Genomic DNA, 17,620 nt, shown 5'->3' on the forward strand with positions numbered 1-17,620 from the left:
CCTCCAGCCCCCATCCGGGCCCCTCCCCCTGGCAGGACTCCATCTCCCGTGAGCGCTTGCGGGCGAGGCCCCCTCCGCCGGGCTGTCCGTGCGGTGCCTGCAGGCTGCGGCGGGTGGCCGGGTGTGCGAGAGCCGGGGCGATGCTGGAAGAGGCGGGCGAGGTGCTGGAGTCGGTGCTGAAGGCCTCGTGCCTGCCGCTCAGCTTCCTGCTCTTCGTGCCGGCCGTGCTGCTGCTGCTGGGGCCGCCGCCCGCCGCCGAGGCCGCCCACGAGTTCACGGTCTATCGCATGCAGCAGTACGAGCTGGGCGGGCAGCCCTACGGTGAGTGAGCGCCGGGCCCCCGGCTCCCCTGCCCCCGTCCGCCCCCAGCCCCGGGGCAGCCCTACGGTGAGTGAGCGCCGCCCCCGGCTCCCCTGCCCCCGTCCGCCCCCAGCCCCGGGCAGCCCTACGGTGAGTGAGCGCCGCCCCCCCCCCCGGCTCCCCCTGCCCTCCCTGCCCCCCCGTCCGCTCCCCCCCGCCCCGGGGCAGCCCTACGTTGAGTGAGCGCCGGGCCCCCTCGGCTCCCCTGCCCCCGTCCGCCCCCAGCCCCGGGGCAGCCCTACGGTGAGTGACCGCTCCCCGCTTCCCGTCCGTCCCCCTCCCGGCCCTAGGGCAGCCCTACGGTGAGTGAGCCGGGCCCCCCCGTCCCCTGCCCCCAGCCCCGGGCAGCCCTACGGTGAGTGAGCGCCGGCCCCCGGCTCCCCTGCCCCAGCCCGGGGCAGCCCTACGGTGAGTGACCGCTCCCCGGCCCGGCTCCCCGCTTCCCCGTCCGTCCCCTCCCGGCCCTAGGGCAGCCCTACGGTGAGTGAGCGCCGCCCCCGCCCCGGGCCCCGCCCTGCCCCCGTCCGCCCCCAGCCCCGGGGCAGCCCTACGGTGAGTGAGCGCCGGCCCCCGCCCTGGGCCCCGTCCGCCCCCAGCCCGGGGCAGCCCTACGGTGAGTGAGCGCCGGCCCCCCCGGCTCCCCTGCCCCCAGCCCCGGGCAGCCCTACGGTGAGTGAGCGCCGGGCCCCAGTCCTCCTCCCCAGCCCCGGGGCAGCCCTACGGTGAGTGACCGCCCCCCCGGCCCGGCTCCCCTGCCCCCAGCCCGGGGCAGCCCTACGGTGAGTGAGCGCCGCCCCCGGCTCCCCTGCCCCCGCCCCAGGGCAGCCCTACGGTGAGTGACCGCTCCCCCGGCCCGGCTCCCCCCGCTTCCCGGTCCGTCCCCCCCTCCCGGCCCTAGGGCAGCCCTATGGTGAGTGAGCGCCGGGCCCGGCCCGGCTCCCCCCGCTTCACCCCCAGCCCCGGGGCAGCCCTACGGTGAGTGACCGCCCCCCCGGCCCGGCCTCAGCCCGGCTCCCCCCGCTTCCCCCCAGCCCTGGGGCAGCCCTATGGTGAGTGAGCCCCGGGCCCGGCTCCCCCCCCCACACACACACAGCCCCAGGGCTGCCCTGTGGTGAGTACTGGGCTCCCCCTCTCCCCCATGGGGCTCGGCCTGGGGGGTCCCCTGCACCCCCCGCCTGTCCTAGGGTGAATCTGGCCCGGCCTCTGTCCACCCCAAGCTCCATTTCCCACTGATCTCCAAGGCGGCCTAGGGGATGGGGGGGCAGACTGACAAGGGGGGCTGGCATCCCCCATCCCCAGGCCTGTCCAGTTGTGTGAGTTGGGTGCCCAACCCAGCTCTGCTCCCTGCTCCGGGCCGGGCGAGCAGCTGGTGGTGGGTGCAGGGCCTGGGTCGGATGACACCCCACTAGGTGCCTGGCAACGCTGGCCTGGACCTACATCACAGAGACAGAGCTGCGGCCTGCACCCCCACTGCCTGCCTGCTCCGTGCCAGGGCACCTTAGCCAGCATCTCCCCCAGAGTCCGGCTCTGCCTCTGACCCACCCGCCAAGGGGCAGCCCTGCCCAGCCTCCTCACTGCCCTCTGATCTGTCTATCCTAGGCCTGCCCCGATGCCCACCTGACCTGTCACCATGGTATCTGCCTTGGCACATCCTGCTAGGGCTCATCCCAGGCCAGCCTTGCTTCACCATCACCTGGGGCTCAGTCACTTTTTTCAGTTGACTGCTTTGGCCTAACGAAATGAACAAGTGCCACTGGGCATAGTGGGCCCTGTCCGAGAACGGGGCAGTACGTCAAACCCCAGCTTCTGGACATGGCTTTGCACTCTACTAGCTGTGGCCTGTACAGGAAGCCCCTTGTTTGGCAATATCCTCTCCAGTGAGTGCTGTGTGGGGGCTTCTCTCTTCCCTGCTTCCACCCCCCACAGGCTTTAATCGCTGTCATAAATCAGCTGATGTCCTGTCTGTGCTGCTAACTTCATTTAGCTGAGGAACCCAGCTTAGATTTAGCATCTGGCTTCCAATGAGGTTTTTAGTTTTCACCCAGATTTACAGCTGCTTTAACAGAAGCCAGGAGAAGGGTTAAGGGCATCTCCAGAGGTCACCGAGCAAGTGAGAGCAGGCTGCTTGGCCGCAACTGAAGTTTCCTGTAATGCTGCACCAGGATGCCTCTTGCACAACACTTCGATGTTGCAGATAGCTCAGTTCTATTATTACAAAGTTCTTCTCCCACTCCTGGGGCTAAATCCAGCCCTGGTTTAAGCCCTGGTCTGGCTTCAGTAGAGTTACAGTCTCTTATGTTGGAGAATTTGGCACCTAAATTGTTGTGTTCGTATGCCTTTGACTTGTCCTCTCCTTTCTGTTCAGAGGTCAACTTTCCTCCTTCCTGAGCTATTCAGTTTTCACTTTTTTCCTTCCTCCTGACATATACCTCACTGCTCCCTGGTCTGAAAGTTCTAGTCCCTTCTCCAATCTATTCCCCAGCCCTTTCTTCACATTACATTTCCCTCATCTTTCTCTTAGTCCTGATGTTCTTAAACTTCACGTTCTTATTCGTTGCTCAACATCTTGTCTTGAGTCAGAAATATAATATCCATCATGAACTTCTTAAATGTTGTAACCTTTTCCCTTCTCAAATGCTGGTTAACATGGAACCAAGTATCACTTCTAAGGGCTCTTTTCCTAGCTATCTTCTTCCAAATTCGGATTTATATTCTGCTCCTGTGTGGATCTTAGTTTTTTGTCATTGTGGTCTAAAGCTTCAGCCATTTGTTGACATCCAGAAATACTTAGGTATCCCTTATCCAGCCCCAGATTCACGTCATAGAACTTTGGGGATTGAGTCTCTAGATATTTCTAAAATTCCATAAGATTAAGTAGCGCTAAAGGTGAAATAGTGTTCGCTAGATCTGTGTGCCTTGGAAATTCTGCCTAGTCTGATTTTGGCCTACGAGATGTATGGATGGACTAGATCCCTGTGATTATTTTTTAACCAGAGTTTAATCATTGCCAATGTTCAAACCTCCATTCTTGAGAACTTCATTAGGTCATAGCTGTGTTCTCTCATGGCGATACTGAGCTAGATCTCTTCAGACTGCAGTAAGTCTTCACTGGCAGGTTTAAAAAGAGACACTGTGCACAAATTTCAGTTGGCTTTGACTTCATATTAAATCCAGGCAAGTGTTCACAACAGCGCTCTCAGAGTCCAAGTTCTTGGACTCTTAGAAAAGCAGTATATTGATTTTTAAGACGCTTGCGATTAACTTTTAATGCTGTTTCTTTTTCTGGTTAGCTAAGTGAATTGTGTATTCTCTTGATCCCTTGCTAAATGCTTTGGGTAGCTAATGTTCCCATTCTGTGTATGTTCTGAGGCCAGATGTCCTTTGGGGCAAAAGCTTTTTATTGTTCCAAACTCTCAAATTTCTTTCCAATGGGATCAACTAGGTTTTTTTAAAAAGATCGAGCCTGAAGCTGGTTAAGAACAGAGTTTGATTTGCTTTTAATTCTATTAAAATAGAGTCCTTCAGATTATAAATAACTATATACATATTTCATTTGTCTCTGAGAAATTACAAACAGTAGCTCTTTCTTGTAGTATCAACAGAAAACCATGTTAATCTGACGCTGCAGCAACATCTAACTAAGATCCGTGCTGGGAACAGAATATGCTAGTTACAACCATGTAAACAGTCATTGCTCTTGAGATTGTTGCATGGTTTTTCTGATGAGAATGGGCAGATTTGTTTGTCTGGGAGGTGTATTATAGATATAGGCCCCTCTGATCATGCAATCTGATCCACTGGTGTAGTTCCCTGTGTCTGTGCAGGGACAGAGGTCTGTATTAATTAGGCTCAAGCAGGGGTAACTAGAGAAAATTCTATAGCTTGTGTTATATGGAAGCCCAAAGTAGATGATCCTTCTGACCATAAACCCTGTGGATCTGAGTGCGGGACTGAGGCTGCATTACACACTACACTATGTATCTTCATACAGTGGGGCATGAAGTGCAGCTCTCAGGAAGAATAAAAATGTTCCCACTGCTCAGGGAAACTGTGGCGGAACTCTGCTAACAAAGACCACGTTTAAACGCTGTTGTGTAAAGGTGTGATGCAGTTCCCGGCTGTGCTGCCATCATTGGGGCATAAACAGTAAAAAACAAAACAAAACTGTGCTTACATTGTAAAGAGGTTTGGCTTGTCCTCTGTAGACAAGTAACCATGTAAGCAGGGCTAGCCCTGACCTTCACGGTCCATGCAGGCATTGCTAATGTGAATTGGGGTGCTGCCATGTTCAAGCATGTTGACTGACTTAAAAATACTGACATCATGCGCCTTTCTGGCATGTCAGTATTTTTAAGTCTCCCGTCCTAGAAGTATGGCCTACGTCTTTGTTCCTCGATGTATACATGTACATTTACCCATCCTAAAACCCATTGTTTGCTTGCACCCAGGTGATCCAGGTAGCTTTGAATCAGTGACCTGCGCTCTTCATTATTTACCACTTCTGCAATTTTTGTGTCATTTTTTAAATTTTATCAGGGATGATTTCTTTTTCTTCCAGACCGCTGATAAAAATGTTAAATAGCATAGGGACAAGAAATGATCCCTGTTGGACCCCACTGGAAACACACCCACTTGATGGGGATTTCCTTTTTTTACAATTAATTTTGAAACCTATCTGTTAGCCAGTTTTTAATCCATTTAATATGTGTCGAGTTAATTTTATATTGTTCTAGTTTTTTAATCAAAATGTCGTGTGGTACCAAGTCAAATGCCTTAGAGAAGCCTAGATATATTCTATCAACACTGTTACCTTTATCAATCAAACTTGTAATCTCATCAAGAAAAGATATCAGGTCAGTTTGACAGGATCTGTTTTATGTTGATTTGCATTAATTATATTATCCTCCTTTAATTCTTCATTAATCAAGTCCCGTATTAGCCACTCTATTATCTTTGTCTGGGATCAATGTCAGGCTGACAGGCCTATAATTGCCTTGGTCATCTCATTTACCCTTTTTAAAAATTGGCACAACATTAGCTTTCTTCCAGTTTTCTTGAACTTCCCCAGTGCATCAAGACTTATTGAAAATCAACATTAATGGCCCTGTGAGCTCCTCAGCCAGCTTTTTAAAAACTTTTGGATCCAATTTATCTGGATCTGCTGATTTAAAAATGTCTCACTTTAGTAGCTTCTGTTTAACATCCTCCAGAGATACTAGTGGAATGGAAAGAGGGTTATCATTACTATATGATGAGACTATATTGTTTTTTTTCCCCAAATACAGAACAGAAATATTTATTGAACACTTCTGCCTTTCCTGCATTGTTGTTGATAGTTCTATCAATTCCATCTGATAATGGACCAATGCCACTGTCAGGATTCTTTTTGTTCCTAATACAGTTAAAGAACTCCTTTTTGTCCTTAACTGTGCTGAACATAGATTTCTCCTTGTGTCCCTTTGCTTCCCTTATCAATTTCCCACAATTCCAAATTTCTGATTTTATATTCTGAATAAGTTATGCATGTATAGCCAACACCTTTTCATATATTATCTCAGACTGTTAGCATTTCCATTCAGCTTGATCCCTGTGCTCTCATGGAAGCTATTCGCAAAGCCAGAGGATGCAGTTGCCTGAACAACCCGCTGCCCAGATTTTCCCAGAAAGCACTGGTACCGACATAGGTGGTAGATACAGAGAAGCAAACATTGACTGTCTCTAACGTGCCCATTGTGGGCTTAGGAACCCAGGGGCAGATGATTAGTGTGCCCCACAGGGTAAAGGGGGAAAACTGAAGGCGTTCAGAAGGAATGGGGAAGGGAGAAAGGAATAACTGAAGTGATTACAAATACCTGTCTCTGCTGGTGACTGTGGAAATAGTCAAGGCTGTTTAGCATGGAGAGTGTTCTGGGAACAGAATGCTGGTGTTGACAGGACCAGCGGCTAGATCTCATCCTCTTCTCCTTCCCTGCAGGCACGAGGAATGCGGTGTTAAACACAGAGGCCCGCACTGTAGAGGCGGACGTGTTGAGCCGCCGCTGCGTGATGATGCGGCTAGTGGATTTCTCGTATGAGCAGTACCAGAAGGCTCTCCGCCAGTCAGCTGGGGCCGTGGTGATCATCTTGCCGAAGGCCATGTCAGCGCTGCCGCAGGATGTTGTCAGGGTAAATATTGCTCCAGACAGAGAGATGATGATGTTGGAGAAAGGGAGCAAAGATTCAGGTACAAGATAGTGACTGAAACTCCCAATTGTGATTTGATGGGGTTTTTACTCTGTCAAGGTTAAGTTTAAAAGTTTGACATATGCCCATCTGATTTGGCCATTCGTATGCCTGCCTTCTTGCAAGTTCAATGGAGCCTAAGTGTGCCCCTCTCCTTCTAACTTCTCAGCAATTCATGGAGATAGAGCCAGAAATGCTGGCCATGGAAACCATTGTGCCGGTCTATTTTGCAGTAGAGGATGAAGAGCTGCTCTCCATCTATGAACAAACACGGGTTGCTTCTACATCACAAGGTTCAGCTTCAGCTGCGGAAGGTGAGTTGCTGCGAAAGGGGGGGTTTGAAAGGAAGAAAATTAGCCATAATAATGTTCCTCAGTCAGGTGTCCCTAAGAATGGTAGGCAAAGGTTTCCACAAAATTCTGGAGATGCAGTGTGATCTAGTGGCTAGGGTGGTAGACCCCAGGAGTCCTGAGTTTTGTTCCCAGCTCACCCTAACGTGTCACTTGGACAGATCACTTAATCTTTCTTTGCCTCACTTTCCCTATCTGCACATTGGAGATAATGAGCTGTGGACGAAAAGGCTGTATGAGGGCCAAGTTATTATTTTACTTGGAGTGATGTGATTTAGGAAGGTAGTTCCATAGAAATCCTTATTTCTGTTTCATCTCCTTTGCAACAGCCTAGGGGCCAAATTCAGTAAAATTTGGTGGCAAGTTGTTTTTTCTAAGTGGTTATAGCAGGTTACTGTGAGTCACAACACTTTGGCCCTATTCCTGGCTGAGCCACTGATCACTCTGTCTTTGGGCAAGTAACGTAAACACTTAGTGCCTCAGTTTACTCCACTGTAAATGGTTTAATATTTACCCGTCTGTCAAGAGTGTTGGGCTTAATTGTTGGTAACATCTTTTGGATCCTGGGGTGAGAGTTGCTGGAGAAGTTCAAAGTATTGAGATTTTTCTGCAAAATTAAATTGCTTTGTCACGAGATGCGGAAATATAAACCGTGAGCCGGAGAAGTTATGGGCTTATTTGGCAAAGCTAGACTCTGTGTGAATCAGCTATTAAGGGAATGAAAGCGATAAGATTTCCCACCCCCCAGTGTCAGTGTATTGAATTCTTATTTTCTAGTTCTGCTGCACACGGCGACTGCCAACGGCTTCCAGATGGTCACGAGTGGGGCTCAGAGCAAAGCTGTCAGTGACTGGCTCATAACCAGCCTGGAGGTGAGTTCTAGATGGATCAGAGCTGGGATCTAGGCTGGTAATGTTTATAGGAAAGCCCATTCTGTATGGGGACTTCACTGAGTGGTGTGTTTCTAAAGACTGAAAGTTAAAGCCGCCTCAGAGGAAGTCAGAGATTTTTCAGCCACGTCGTAGAGGCAGCTTTTCTACCTTTCTGGATTCAGAAACCAGAAAGCTGGTTAATGGCTCAGGACTGGAAGTCAGTGGGAGTATGATTCAGCACTGAGGCTGTTAGAAATTGGCTGGGTGATGGTTAGGAGTGGTCTCTTGTGCCCCTGCACTCCAGGCAATAGAGTGATGCAGGAGGGGATGCTGGGTAATACCCCTGTGTGTTCCATCCCTAGGGGAGGCTGACTGGTCTGGGAGGAGAGGACCTGCCCACCATTGTAATAGTTGCCCATTATGATTCTTTCGGAGTGGCCCCGGTAAGTATTATTTTTCTTGCAGCTCTCTGTTTCTGTTAATGGGTTACTTCCTGGGACCCGTATCCCTGTCTCTTCTCCACCCTCTGGCTGTTTGGGGAGGGTGTGGGGGAGTAAGTGTGCTTTCCGCAGGAGCCTGCGAGGTTAGTGTGTCGCAGCGGAAGCTGGTCTCTGTGGGGAGGGCGAGCACTGTCATGGAGCCTTGTCTTTACGTCTCCTGTTCTCTTCCTGCAGTGGCTGTCTCATGGTGCAGACTCCAACGGCAGTGGCATCTCTGGGCTACTGGAACTAGCCAGGCTCTTTTCTCGACTCTACACCTACAAACGTACCCATGCTGGGTAAGAAGCTGCTCTCGCCGTCGGAGAGCATGGGGCGGGAGTGGGCACGTGGAAGGGGTTTCCTCTGTAAGAGGGACTCGTGAACAATCCTGCAGCTCTGAAATGTTCTACATGCAAAGTCCCTTAGCGCAGTGACAGGGCTGGCAGGGTGCAACCAGGCTGCCTGTGTGCTTTTATCTCAAGCTCTGTTGGGAAATAAAACTAATATTTCATCTTTTTTCCAACACATCTGCTGTTCGTGAATTATCATGCTCTTTCCTTTCTTCTCCTTGCAGGGGCTTACCAGTTTGCTTTGTGCAAAGCAGAGGCTGCATCCTCTAGTGGACTTGAGGGTAGAATAAGAGCCAGGAATTCTTGTGCTCTGATACCTGCTCTGCCACTGTCTTACTGTTTGGCCCATGGCAAGTTTCTTAACTTGTGTGTCTGGGTTTTCGCATCAGCAAAGTGATGCTAGAGAGACAGGGCGATGGGAGGAAGGGATTAGTTAATGTCTGTAGAGTGCCTTGGAAATGTAAAGTACAGAAGTGCCAAATATTCAGTAAGAACTGTGTGTTCCAGCAGGCATTTCCTTGCCTTCTGTTCTGTTAGGATGTGGATTCTATCATATTCCTGTACAGATGTTGCAGTCAAGTGCATATTGTATATAAAGTAAAAATGCTCATGATTTTACTCGGGGGTGCTTAACAGGATACAGCTCATGGTAATGAGCAAAAGTTAGTCTTTGGGCAAAGTTCGACTTGGATTCCATGCCCTGTCCTTCTTTACTTCTCCCGAGGCTGCGCATGTTGCCATCAAAGCCAAGAAGTCAATTCTGCTCACTGTATTTTCCCTGTTTCTTGGTGGGCAGGTATAATCTGTTGTTCTTTGCGTCTGGAGGCGGTAAATTTAACTATCAAGGAACCAAGAGGTGGTTGGAAGACAACTTGGATCACACAGGTGAGAGACACACCTACGATGGGAGCAGAGTGTCCCACAAGCTTAGCTGGGTGGAGCAACCTCAGCAGTGAAAACATCCACTATTTGTGCTGTGATAAGTTAGGGTAGGGAGTGGGGTGGGTAAACTAACTTCAGAGGCTGTGATGCCATTTGCAGGCCAAAGATTAGATCACTGTGTATGCGTTCTCTGCCCTCTGGAGAGAATGTGATTCTCTTGGGGCTGTGTGGTTGAGGAAAATGCCAGGGACATGAGAAGTCTGTGCGTCAGGACTAGGAAAATGGGCTTGCAGTGCACTCCTCCAGCAAATGTACATTCCAGAGAGAAACCATTATCTTCTGTGAGTATGCACAAAGGAATCTCAGACTAGAATGACTTGGGATTGGGAGATAGTTTGCTTCCTGACTGTCACTGACTCGCTATGTGACATTGGATGGGTCACTTAACTTCTCTGCTTCAGTTTTCCCCTCTATAATCAAGATAATGTTACTATCCATATAGGATTATGAGGATTAATATTTGGGTAAGGCACTTTGAGATCCTCAGAGGGAAGATATCCATTATTGCCTATGTCCATGTTCTGTTTTGTTGGATGGGCTTTTAATATCAGCTGAATCCGTTCTGAACCACTATAATAAGGTATATATTGTAAAGTGTCTTCCATGCTATTTGTATTGCAGCTGTTGTAAGAGGAGTATAGGGTGCATACCGGCCTCCTTACTGTGCAGCTGTAATACCTGATCATGCTGGGAGACCTCTTCCATATGTCCTGCACGTGTGTCTAGCCCCGAAAGCGTGGAGTGGCATTTCATGGGTTTGGCTGCATCTGTTTCAGATTCCAGTTTGCTGCAGGATAACGTGGCGTTTGTTCTGTGCCTTGACACCCTGGGCAGAGGGAACAGTCTTCACCTCCACGTCTCAAAGCCTCCCAAGGAGGGCACCCTGCAGCATGCTTTTCTAAGGGAGTTGGAGATGGTAATGAAAAGCATCAACTTCATTGGGCATGCTGGGGAGGGTGGGCTGTGCATGTGCTGCATGGATGGGCATTTGGGGGTGAATTGCTATGGGGAACTCTTCTGCTTCTGTGAAGGATAGAGGGTGTGAAATTAATGTGGCTAAAAGTGATGAAGGGAGGAAGTCCTGATATCATCCAAGTCTCATTTCTGGTGGCCTTGATTTGGTGCAGGGAGTTATCTATCATTCAGGAGTCCAATGTGGAGCAGACTGCGTCAGTTCCCTTTCCTTAATACAATGGTTCCTTTTAGAGCTTCTTGCTTGTACAAACTAATTAGCCAGCTCCTGCGACAGATGGCTGCCCTGGCAGCTTGGTGACTGTACAATGTTGCTTCAGTATTGTAAGGCAGGTTTCGAGGGTTGCTACGTATTTTCTGGGTGCATCTGCCTTAACCAGCCCTTCCTGAAGGACGTTGGCAGAAACATATCCTTGTTGGAACAGGCCGGAGGGAGGGATGGTGTAACCATCTATAACACTAGAACTCCAGCCTGGGTTTTGAGAGGGATGGGGAATGTGTTCTGAAGTGATGGGATCTGGTCCGTGACCTCCGGGTCATCCTTTTCCTGGGCTGCTTGGCTTCTTCCACAGGTGGTCGCGAGCCAGTTTCCAGAAGTGAAATTCTCCATGGTGCACAAGAAGATAAACCTGGCTGAGGACATGCTTGCATGGGAGCATGAACGCTTTGCGATCCGCCGCCTGCCTGCATTCACCATCTCCCACCTGGAGAGCCATCGGGATGGCCTGCGCAACAGCATCATGGACTTGAGGTCAGTGGCTCTGAGGGGAGGGCGCCAGCAGATGATCAGTTGTTGAATGGACTCGTGGGCTAGAGACACTTTATAAACGTGATTGTTCTGGTGTCTTAACTTTCTCAAGTGGTGTTAGCACATCAGGAACATTGAGAAATCAAGACCAAGAGTTGGGAGTGTTGGGTCTATAACTGTGTCTTGATTGGGTGACCTCTTCTTCCTCCTTTATGGATGACGTTTCACCATAGTTGTATGTAGTGAAAAGAGCTTTCCCAAGAGGAAGCTGTTACCGTAGCCAGATTTACACCTCCCTTCTCTTGTAGGTCACGAGTTGACTCTAAGACACTAACCCGTAACACCAGGATCATTGCTGAGGCATTGACTCGGGTCATCTACAACCTCACTGAGAAGGTAAGACTGACCCACCACGTGCACCTGCTGCCCATTGGCCAGGCCTTTCCAGTTCTACGCCATCATGGCTGCTTTCGCAACTGCATCCCTTTTCTCTCTTCACAGGGGGCGCCTGCTGACTTGCAGATCTTCACAGAGCAGATGGTAAGGGAACCGGGGGGCATAGATGTAGCCTGGGGGGAGAGGGAGTGAAGTGCTCTGGAGACCTTTGATCAGCAACATACGTTTGTCTAATTCTCTCTCTGGTGTCCTCTTTCTGCAGCAGATCCAGCAGGAGCAGCTAGAGTCCGTGATGGACTGGCTGACCAGTCAGCCCAGAGCTGCCCAGCTTGTAGATAAAGACAGCACCTTCCTCAACACCTTAGAGTATTACATGAGCCGCTATCTGAAAGATGTCAAGCAGCATCACGTGAAGGCAGATAAACGGTAAGGGAGGCAGGTGAATAAGGAGAAGGAGAAAATTTGGTCTGTTCCTGACATACTTAAACAGACTTCCCCCTTCATTGCGTTCCTGTCTCCAAGAGTAGCAGCTTCTCAGGTGTTCACCTCCGCATGTGGGGTGACTGTACCCCCCATTTCCTGCTGCACCTGTACAGTCTGGCCACATGTTCTTTCTAACAGGAAGTTCCGCATTCTCTACGGAACTCCCAGGAATTCCAGTGGGCATAATTACAAGTATTGTCTTCATCAGTGTGAAGAGGGAGGGCTTGTTTTTTCACTGTTCAGCCCCCTCCTTCTCCAGAAGTCCACCTTGTTAGATATGCTGTACCCTGTCTGAAGGCAGTGAGAGAGGCGCAGCAGTCTGCTAGCGCCAGGAGAGCATTGCCTGCTTTTAAACAAAGGCGGCCTCTCGTCCTGATTTAGCTGCTTGGGATGAAGATGCTTGTGAGCTCAGTGAGGTGTCTCCAGGGCATCTTCTCTTTTGAGACAGCTGAAAATTTGTGTGGAAATGGAGGGCAAAGAGTCTTGTTCTTGTGTGTAAGTAAACAGCATTTTGCAGCCCCCTGAGAATGGGGTTCGGCTTTCCAAGTTTCTCTGCTTGGGATAGGAGATGACTACTCGTTTATCCGGGTAACTGCTGAGAGCTGTAAACTGGCTTAAAGGGGTATGTGAAGCCGTCACTGGTTGATTGCGTCTGTGGCGAGGGGGACAGGAGGTGAGTGAGTTCTGGGGCTGTTTTTATTTCCCCTGGAACCAATGCCCAGAAATATTGCACCATCTGAAGAGCTCATTCTTTCCACAGGGACCCTGAGTTTGTTTTCTACGACCAGCTGAAGCAGGTGATGAACGCATACAGGTAGGTATTAAGGCAGGGTTGGGTATTTTGTCTAAGGCAGGGTTGGGTATTTCATCTTTCTCAGCTCCTTTGGTGACCTCACCCTTTGTCGGTCCATTTCAGGGTCAAGCCAGCAATCTTTGACCTGCTCCTGGCTCTCTGTATAGTAGCCTACCTCGGAGTTGCCTATGTTGCAGTCCAGGTGAGAAAAAAGGAGTGATCCTTCTATTCATTCCCTTCTTTAAACTATCCGAGTGTATGAGCCAGCTACGCTCTAGTGGCATTCAGGTGAAACTCAGAGTGTGAGAAACAGTCTTCTCTGGATGAGAGAGGACCCCTGATTTTTTGCGACCCATTAGCTCTTCTGGTGCTGGTGTTTTCACTTCCATGGGTGTCTTCACAGTGTTATCAGGCTCATAATTCAGCTCCCTTCTAGCTCTGGAGCATATTCCTGATATGGAACTAACGTAGAACAGTATCCTTCTCTTGGGGAGCAATGGGTTTCATTGTGTTACTAGACTAGCGTGAATTCTGAGCTCTAATAGCATGCATGGGCTTCAGGCAAAGGCCTTGTACACACTACCACTTACGTTAGTATAACTTACATGCTATGGGGTGTGAATAAGCCACCCCCCCGAGCGATGTAAGTTACACCTATCTAAGTCTGTGTGACCAGCTCTTCTGCTGACATAACTACTGCCTCTCATGGAGGTGGTTTTACTATGCCGATGGGAGAGTTCTCTCCCCTTGGCATAGAGCATCTTCATCAGCTGTGCTACAGTGGTGCAGCTGCAGCGCTTCTCATGTAGACCAGCCCTGAGACATCTGAGTTAAATCTGCCGTGTCGTAGTAAGAGATTACAGCCCATGATAGGTCAGGTCGCACACTGGGGTGCATAACATCGGCGCTCCAGATGCCTGAATTCAGACTGCACAAAAGGTTCTACAATTTTGTGCAATTAATAAAAATCAAAATCCTTTTTTGAAACCTTAATTATTGCATGAATAAAATCAGGAGACATCCCAAGCAATTCAGTGCATATGAAATAAATAAGCACATGTTCAGGTGATAGTTTATATCACAGGCACGTTACATTCTAAGCTTGTTGGCCTGTCCATAGGTTCAGGGAGCTATTGTTTTTGACTCGATAATGAGACTGTAACGGGTCCCCCCCGGGGTGCCACTGGGGACCCACCAGCCTGGGCTCCCTTTACACTGTACTGCTGTGACCAGCCTGCACTGTGACCAGCACACATACAGGTAGGACGCACCCAGCTGCAGTTGCATGCAGATGCTCTGATGAGCTCTGCATGGGAAGGCTCCAGCTAAGGAGCTTCCCAGGTACTCAGGCATGCACCCCGCTCTGGAGTGTAAACCCAAAATTATCCTTTCTCGTGCTGCACAGGGAACTGTACAGCGTAAGCTCATGAAATTCCCCCTCCCCCCAGCAATGTGGAGAGGAATATACATCAGCTTTCTGCCCTGAGTTATGACTCCCACGCACTGGTTTTAGACAAAGCAAAAACAAGTTTATTAACTGCAGAAGATAGATTTTAAGTGATTATAAACCATAGCAAACACATTGAAGCAGATTCCCTAGCAAAGAAACAAAAGACGCAAACTGAGCTTACTATACTACATAGATCTGATATGAATAGCAAATCCTCACCCTAAGTGAGGATACAAGCAGGCTGCAGATTCTTAAGAGGCAAGCTGCATTTGTTCATAGCTTGGACTCCTCAGGTGTGCCATTCACAGGCTAAAAATCCCTTTAGTGGGTCCAGCGCTCCCCTCCCAGTTCAGTCTTGGTTCCTCAGGTGTTTCCAGAAGTCTCTGGGTGAGGAGTTCGTGAAGAACCACAATGATGTCACTCCCCTGCCTTAAATAGTTTTTGCATATGGCGGGAACCCTTGGTTTCAAAGCTTGGTTCCCAAACCAGTCAGTGAAAAACACTGGTATCCCAAGATGGAGTCCAGCACCAGGTGACCTGATCACATGTCCCTGTAGTGTCACAGCAGCCATGAGTCGGAGGCTGTCTGCAGCATCCTCAGGAAGGCTCCCAGGTGGGAGATAAGCTTCTTCTAAGGCCTGTTGTTTTCGCTAATGGCCCTTCGCCCACCTAGGTTTTCAGACTGAAAGCATCTTGTCTAGTGGGCATTCCCCAGGTGTGTACACATTTGTAATAGAGATACTTAGTCAATATTCCTAGCTTCAGATACAAAAATGATACATGCATACAAATAAGATAATCATATTCAGGAAATCAAAACCTTTCCAATGATATCTCACATGACCTGTCTTGCATAAAATACATCATAATTATGCCATAATAATATAATAATATCACCATGGAGAACATGGGGTGAAGTGTCACAGAGACCATTGCGAGTCTGGCTCCTGATCAATGCTCAATGAAAGGGGGGACCGTGTTGGGTCACAGTCTGTACCTAATTCTCTTGCTTCATAACAAGCCTTTTCTTTGGTAATTTCTTTTTTTTCAAGTTAGATGCTTCAGGAAACACCCACCATTTGATGAATGTCTTTTGTATATTAACAATCCTATTACATAGAAAGAAAAGTACAAATACTGTTTGTATAATTCAAATGGTCCTGTCCACCCATTTATTTCTTATTGGTTAGCTAGATTGATGGTGGGTCATTTGGAGGCTGCTGCTAAGATTTGGGTTTGTAGCCAAGTATTTGTTGAATTTCTGCAGTGGCCATTGAAAAGAAAATGGGAATCACATGGGTTTTTCAGCGATTTCTAAAACTGGAAAAGATAAGCCCATGTTAAAGGATTAAGGGTTGGCCTTGATCTGTGATGTTACCTGTTTTGCAATCCCCAAATCACTACAGGCCAAATGTTACTATCAGTGGGCCAGATCGTATGCACTGAAGTCAGTGGGAGTTTTGCCATCTATTTCAATTGGAGCAGGTTCCAAACGTACTGATTGCAGATCAACAGCACATACTCATGGTAATTTTCCATGAAAATAGGCGTTCATAATGGTAATGCAGACAGGCCTAGTGGGCGTTTCTGTAAGTAATTCATTGTGCTTTCCTTATAACCCTGGCTTCACTTGCTGTACTGTAACAATTGAGCATTGTTTGCCAAGCCCTGAGCAGATCTATCCGGAAGAGAGGCAGAGTTCTCCTTAGGGTAGGGATATGGGTGCAAACTCAGCCCTGAGGCAGATATTGCATTTATATGCTAGCACTGCCTCCAGCCTCCTAATGAGCTCCTCCTTCCCTGCGAGCAGAGAAGAACACACATTGCCTGTTTGCTAGCACTGACATGGACTCACTACTCTTTCCCACCCCTCCCCTTTCTAGCACTTTGGTCTCCTTTACAAGACGGTACAGAGGTTATCCCTTAAATCCAAGCAGCAGTGAAGTGACAAATCACCAACCCAGCGAGCAGCATTGAGCCACCGGTGAGCCCAGCAGGAGCTTCTGCCTTCCACTGGCTCCTGCCATTCTCCCTCTCTCCTCTAACCAGCCTGGAGGAAAGCAGAGATTAACAGAACTTCCAGCTCCTGTGCACCTTCCTTAGGTCTCCCCGCACCTTGCCCATTTTCCTTCATTTTGTGGCGAGGGAGATGTGCAGAGACTCGCGCAATCCCTGCAGATTGTTTAAACACTGAATGGCTGATGTAAAGTTTCCGCCGAACAAGAAGTTTCTGTGAGTGTGAAGGTGCTGAACCTGGTTTCACAGACATGTGCCATACAGCCAGCTTGAAGGCTAAATCCACGGGGCAAAGGGACGGACAGCTCTGCCCAGCCAACTGGACTCAGAGCACTCGTTTTTTTAAAAAAAAAAAATGTGCACATGTAAATTAAAAGATAATTATTAGCACGTTTCATACTGCACCTCTTCCTTCGGCTCCCTCCCTGGCACCAGGAAGGGAGCGCTCAGCAAGCAGTGTCTTCAGCAAACAGCTTATTGCATTTTCTTTGGACAGTGCAATAACCAGTTCTCTCTTTGGAAGTGCACTGTAAACGGTCTTGACTGTTTAATCTGATTGGGAAATGAGAAAGGATCATTAACTGGTTGCCACAGTAGGATTCCTTCCATAGCATGTTTTTCTCCCTCCAGCTGGAGGCTGCATTCCGCTATGCCCGGGTTCCTTTGAGGTTTATATCCCTCGGTTTATGCTGTCTCCACTCTGTGCTTAACTCTCACGGATGTGTGCGGGTGTGTGTTTTCTTTTTTTTTAAGGGGTTCCTAAGTTTATAGTTGCTGCAGGATCAGGTCTAAAGCCGTTCTGTATATTTAAACAGTTTGATGGTTACATTAATAATATAAGCAGGAGTGACCTAGTTCCTGCCATGATCTCTGGTCAGTAATCCATTCGCTTCCATTCCTTTCTCTTTCCATTTGCAGTTTGGGCAGATTTTAGTCCTGTTCACCTTCATCTCAGGGTCTTGTTTAGCATTTCTCATCACTATTGTTTATAAAACACTGGTCCTAGCCTAATATTATTGGTAACTTGCCAAGGCTCTGTTGTTGCTTCCGTTACATGCACCCTGTGGTATGTTTGGAGGGAGGCGGGATGTTAGTGATTTTTTTAAAAGAAGGTTTTATGAAAATGTCATTAAACGTTACTGTTTCCAAATTGTAGCTAAGAGCACATGTTACAGCCGGAGCTCACT

At 48.9% G+C, this 17,620-nt stretch overlaps 1 protein-coding gene across 1 annotated transcript; it reads left to right on the top strand.

Annotated features, from left to right (window-relative positions):
- The first annotated feature begins 48 nt into the window (after positions 1-48).
- NCLN (nicalin) lies at positions 49-17,618 on the top strand. The gene is made up of 15 exons (XM_039515693.1): positions 49-321; positions 6,335-6,525; positions 6,752-6,896; positions 7,710-7,804; positions 8,167-8,247; positions 8,479-8,582; positions 9,430-9,518; positions 10,352-10,491; positions 11,120-11,298; positions 11,604-11,691; positions 11,797-11,835; positions 11,954-12,117; positions 12,935-12,988; positions 13,091-13,169; positions 16,301-17,618. Exons 1-15 carry the CDS (start codon positions 141-143, stop codon positions 16,358-16,360), a joined length of 1,689 nt encoding a protein of 562 aa, XP_039371627.1. The 5' UTR covers positions 49-140; the 3' UTR covers positions 16,361-17,618.
- The last annotated feature ends 2 nt before the right edge of the window (positions 17,619-17,620 follow it).

Source organism: Mauremys reevesii, linkage group 26, assembly GCF_016161935.1.
Source record: "Mauremys reevesii isolate NIE-2019 linkage group 26, ASM1616193v1, whole genome shotgun sequence".
In the NCBI taxonomy this organism is placed as follows: domain Eukaryota; kingdom Metazoa; phylum Chordata; order Testudines; family Geoemydidae; genus Mauremys; species Mauremys reevesii.

Bases quoted from the DNA above. Each gene is read 5' to 3' on its own strand.
- NCLN (XM_039515693.1), top strand. From the start codon at position 141: ATGCTGGAAGAGGCGGGCGAGGTGCTGGAGTCGGTGCTGAAGGCCTCG. The intron at 322-6,334 runs GTGAGTGAGCGC...CCTTCCCTGCAG, and splicing joins GCTGGGCGGGCAGCCCTACG to GCACGAGGAATGCGGTGTTA. The intron at 13,170-16,300 runs GTGAGAAAAAAG...TCCCCTTTCTAG, and splicing joins TTGCCTATGTTGCAGTCCAG to CACTTTGGTCTCCTTTACAA.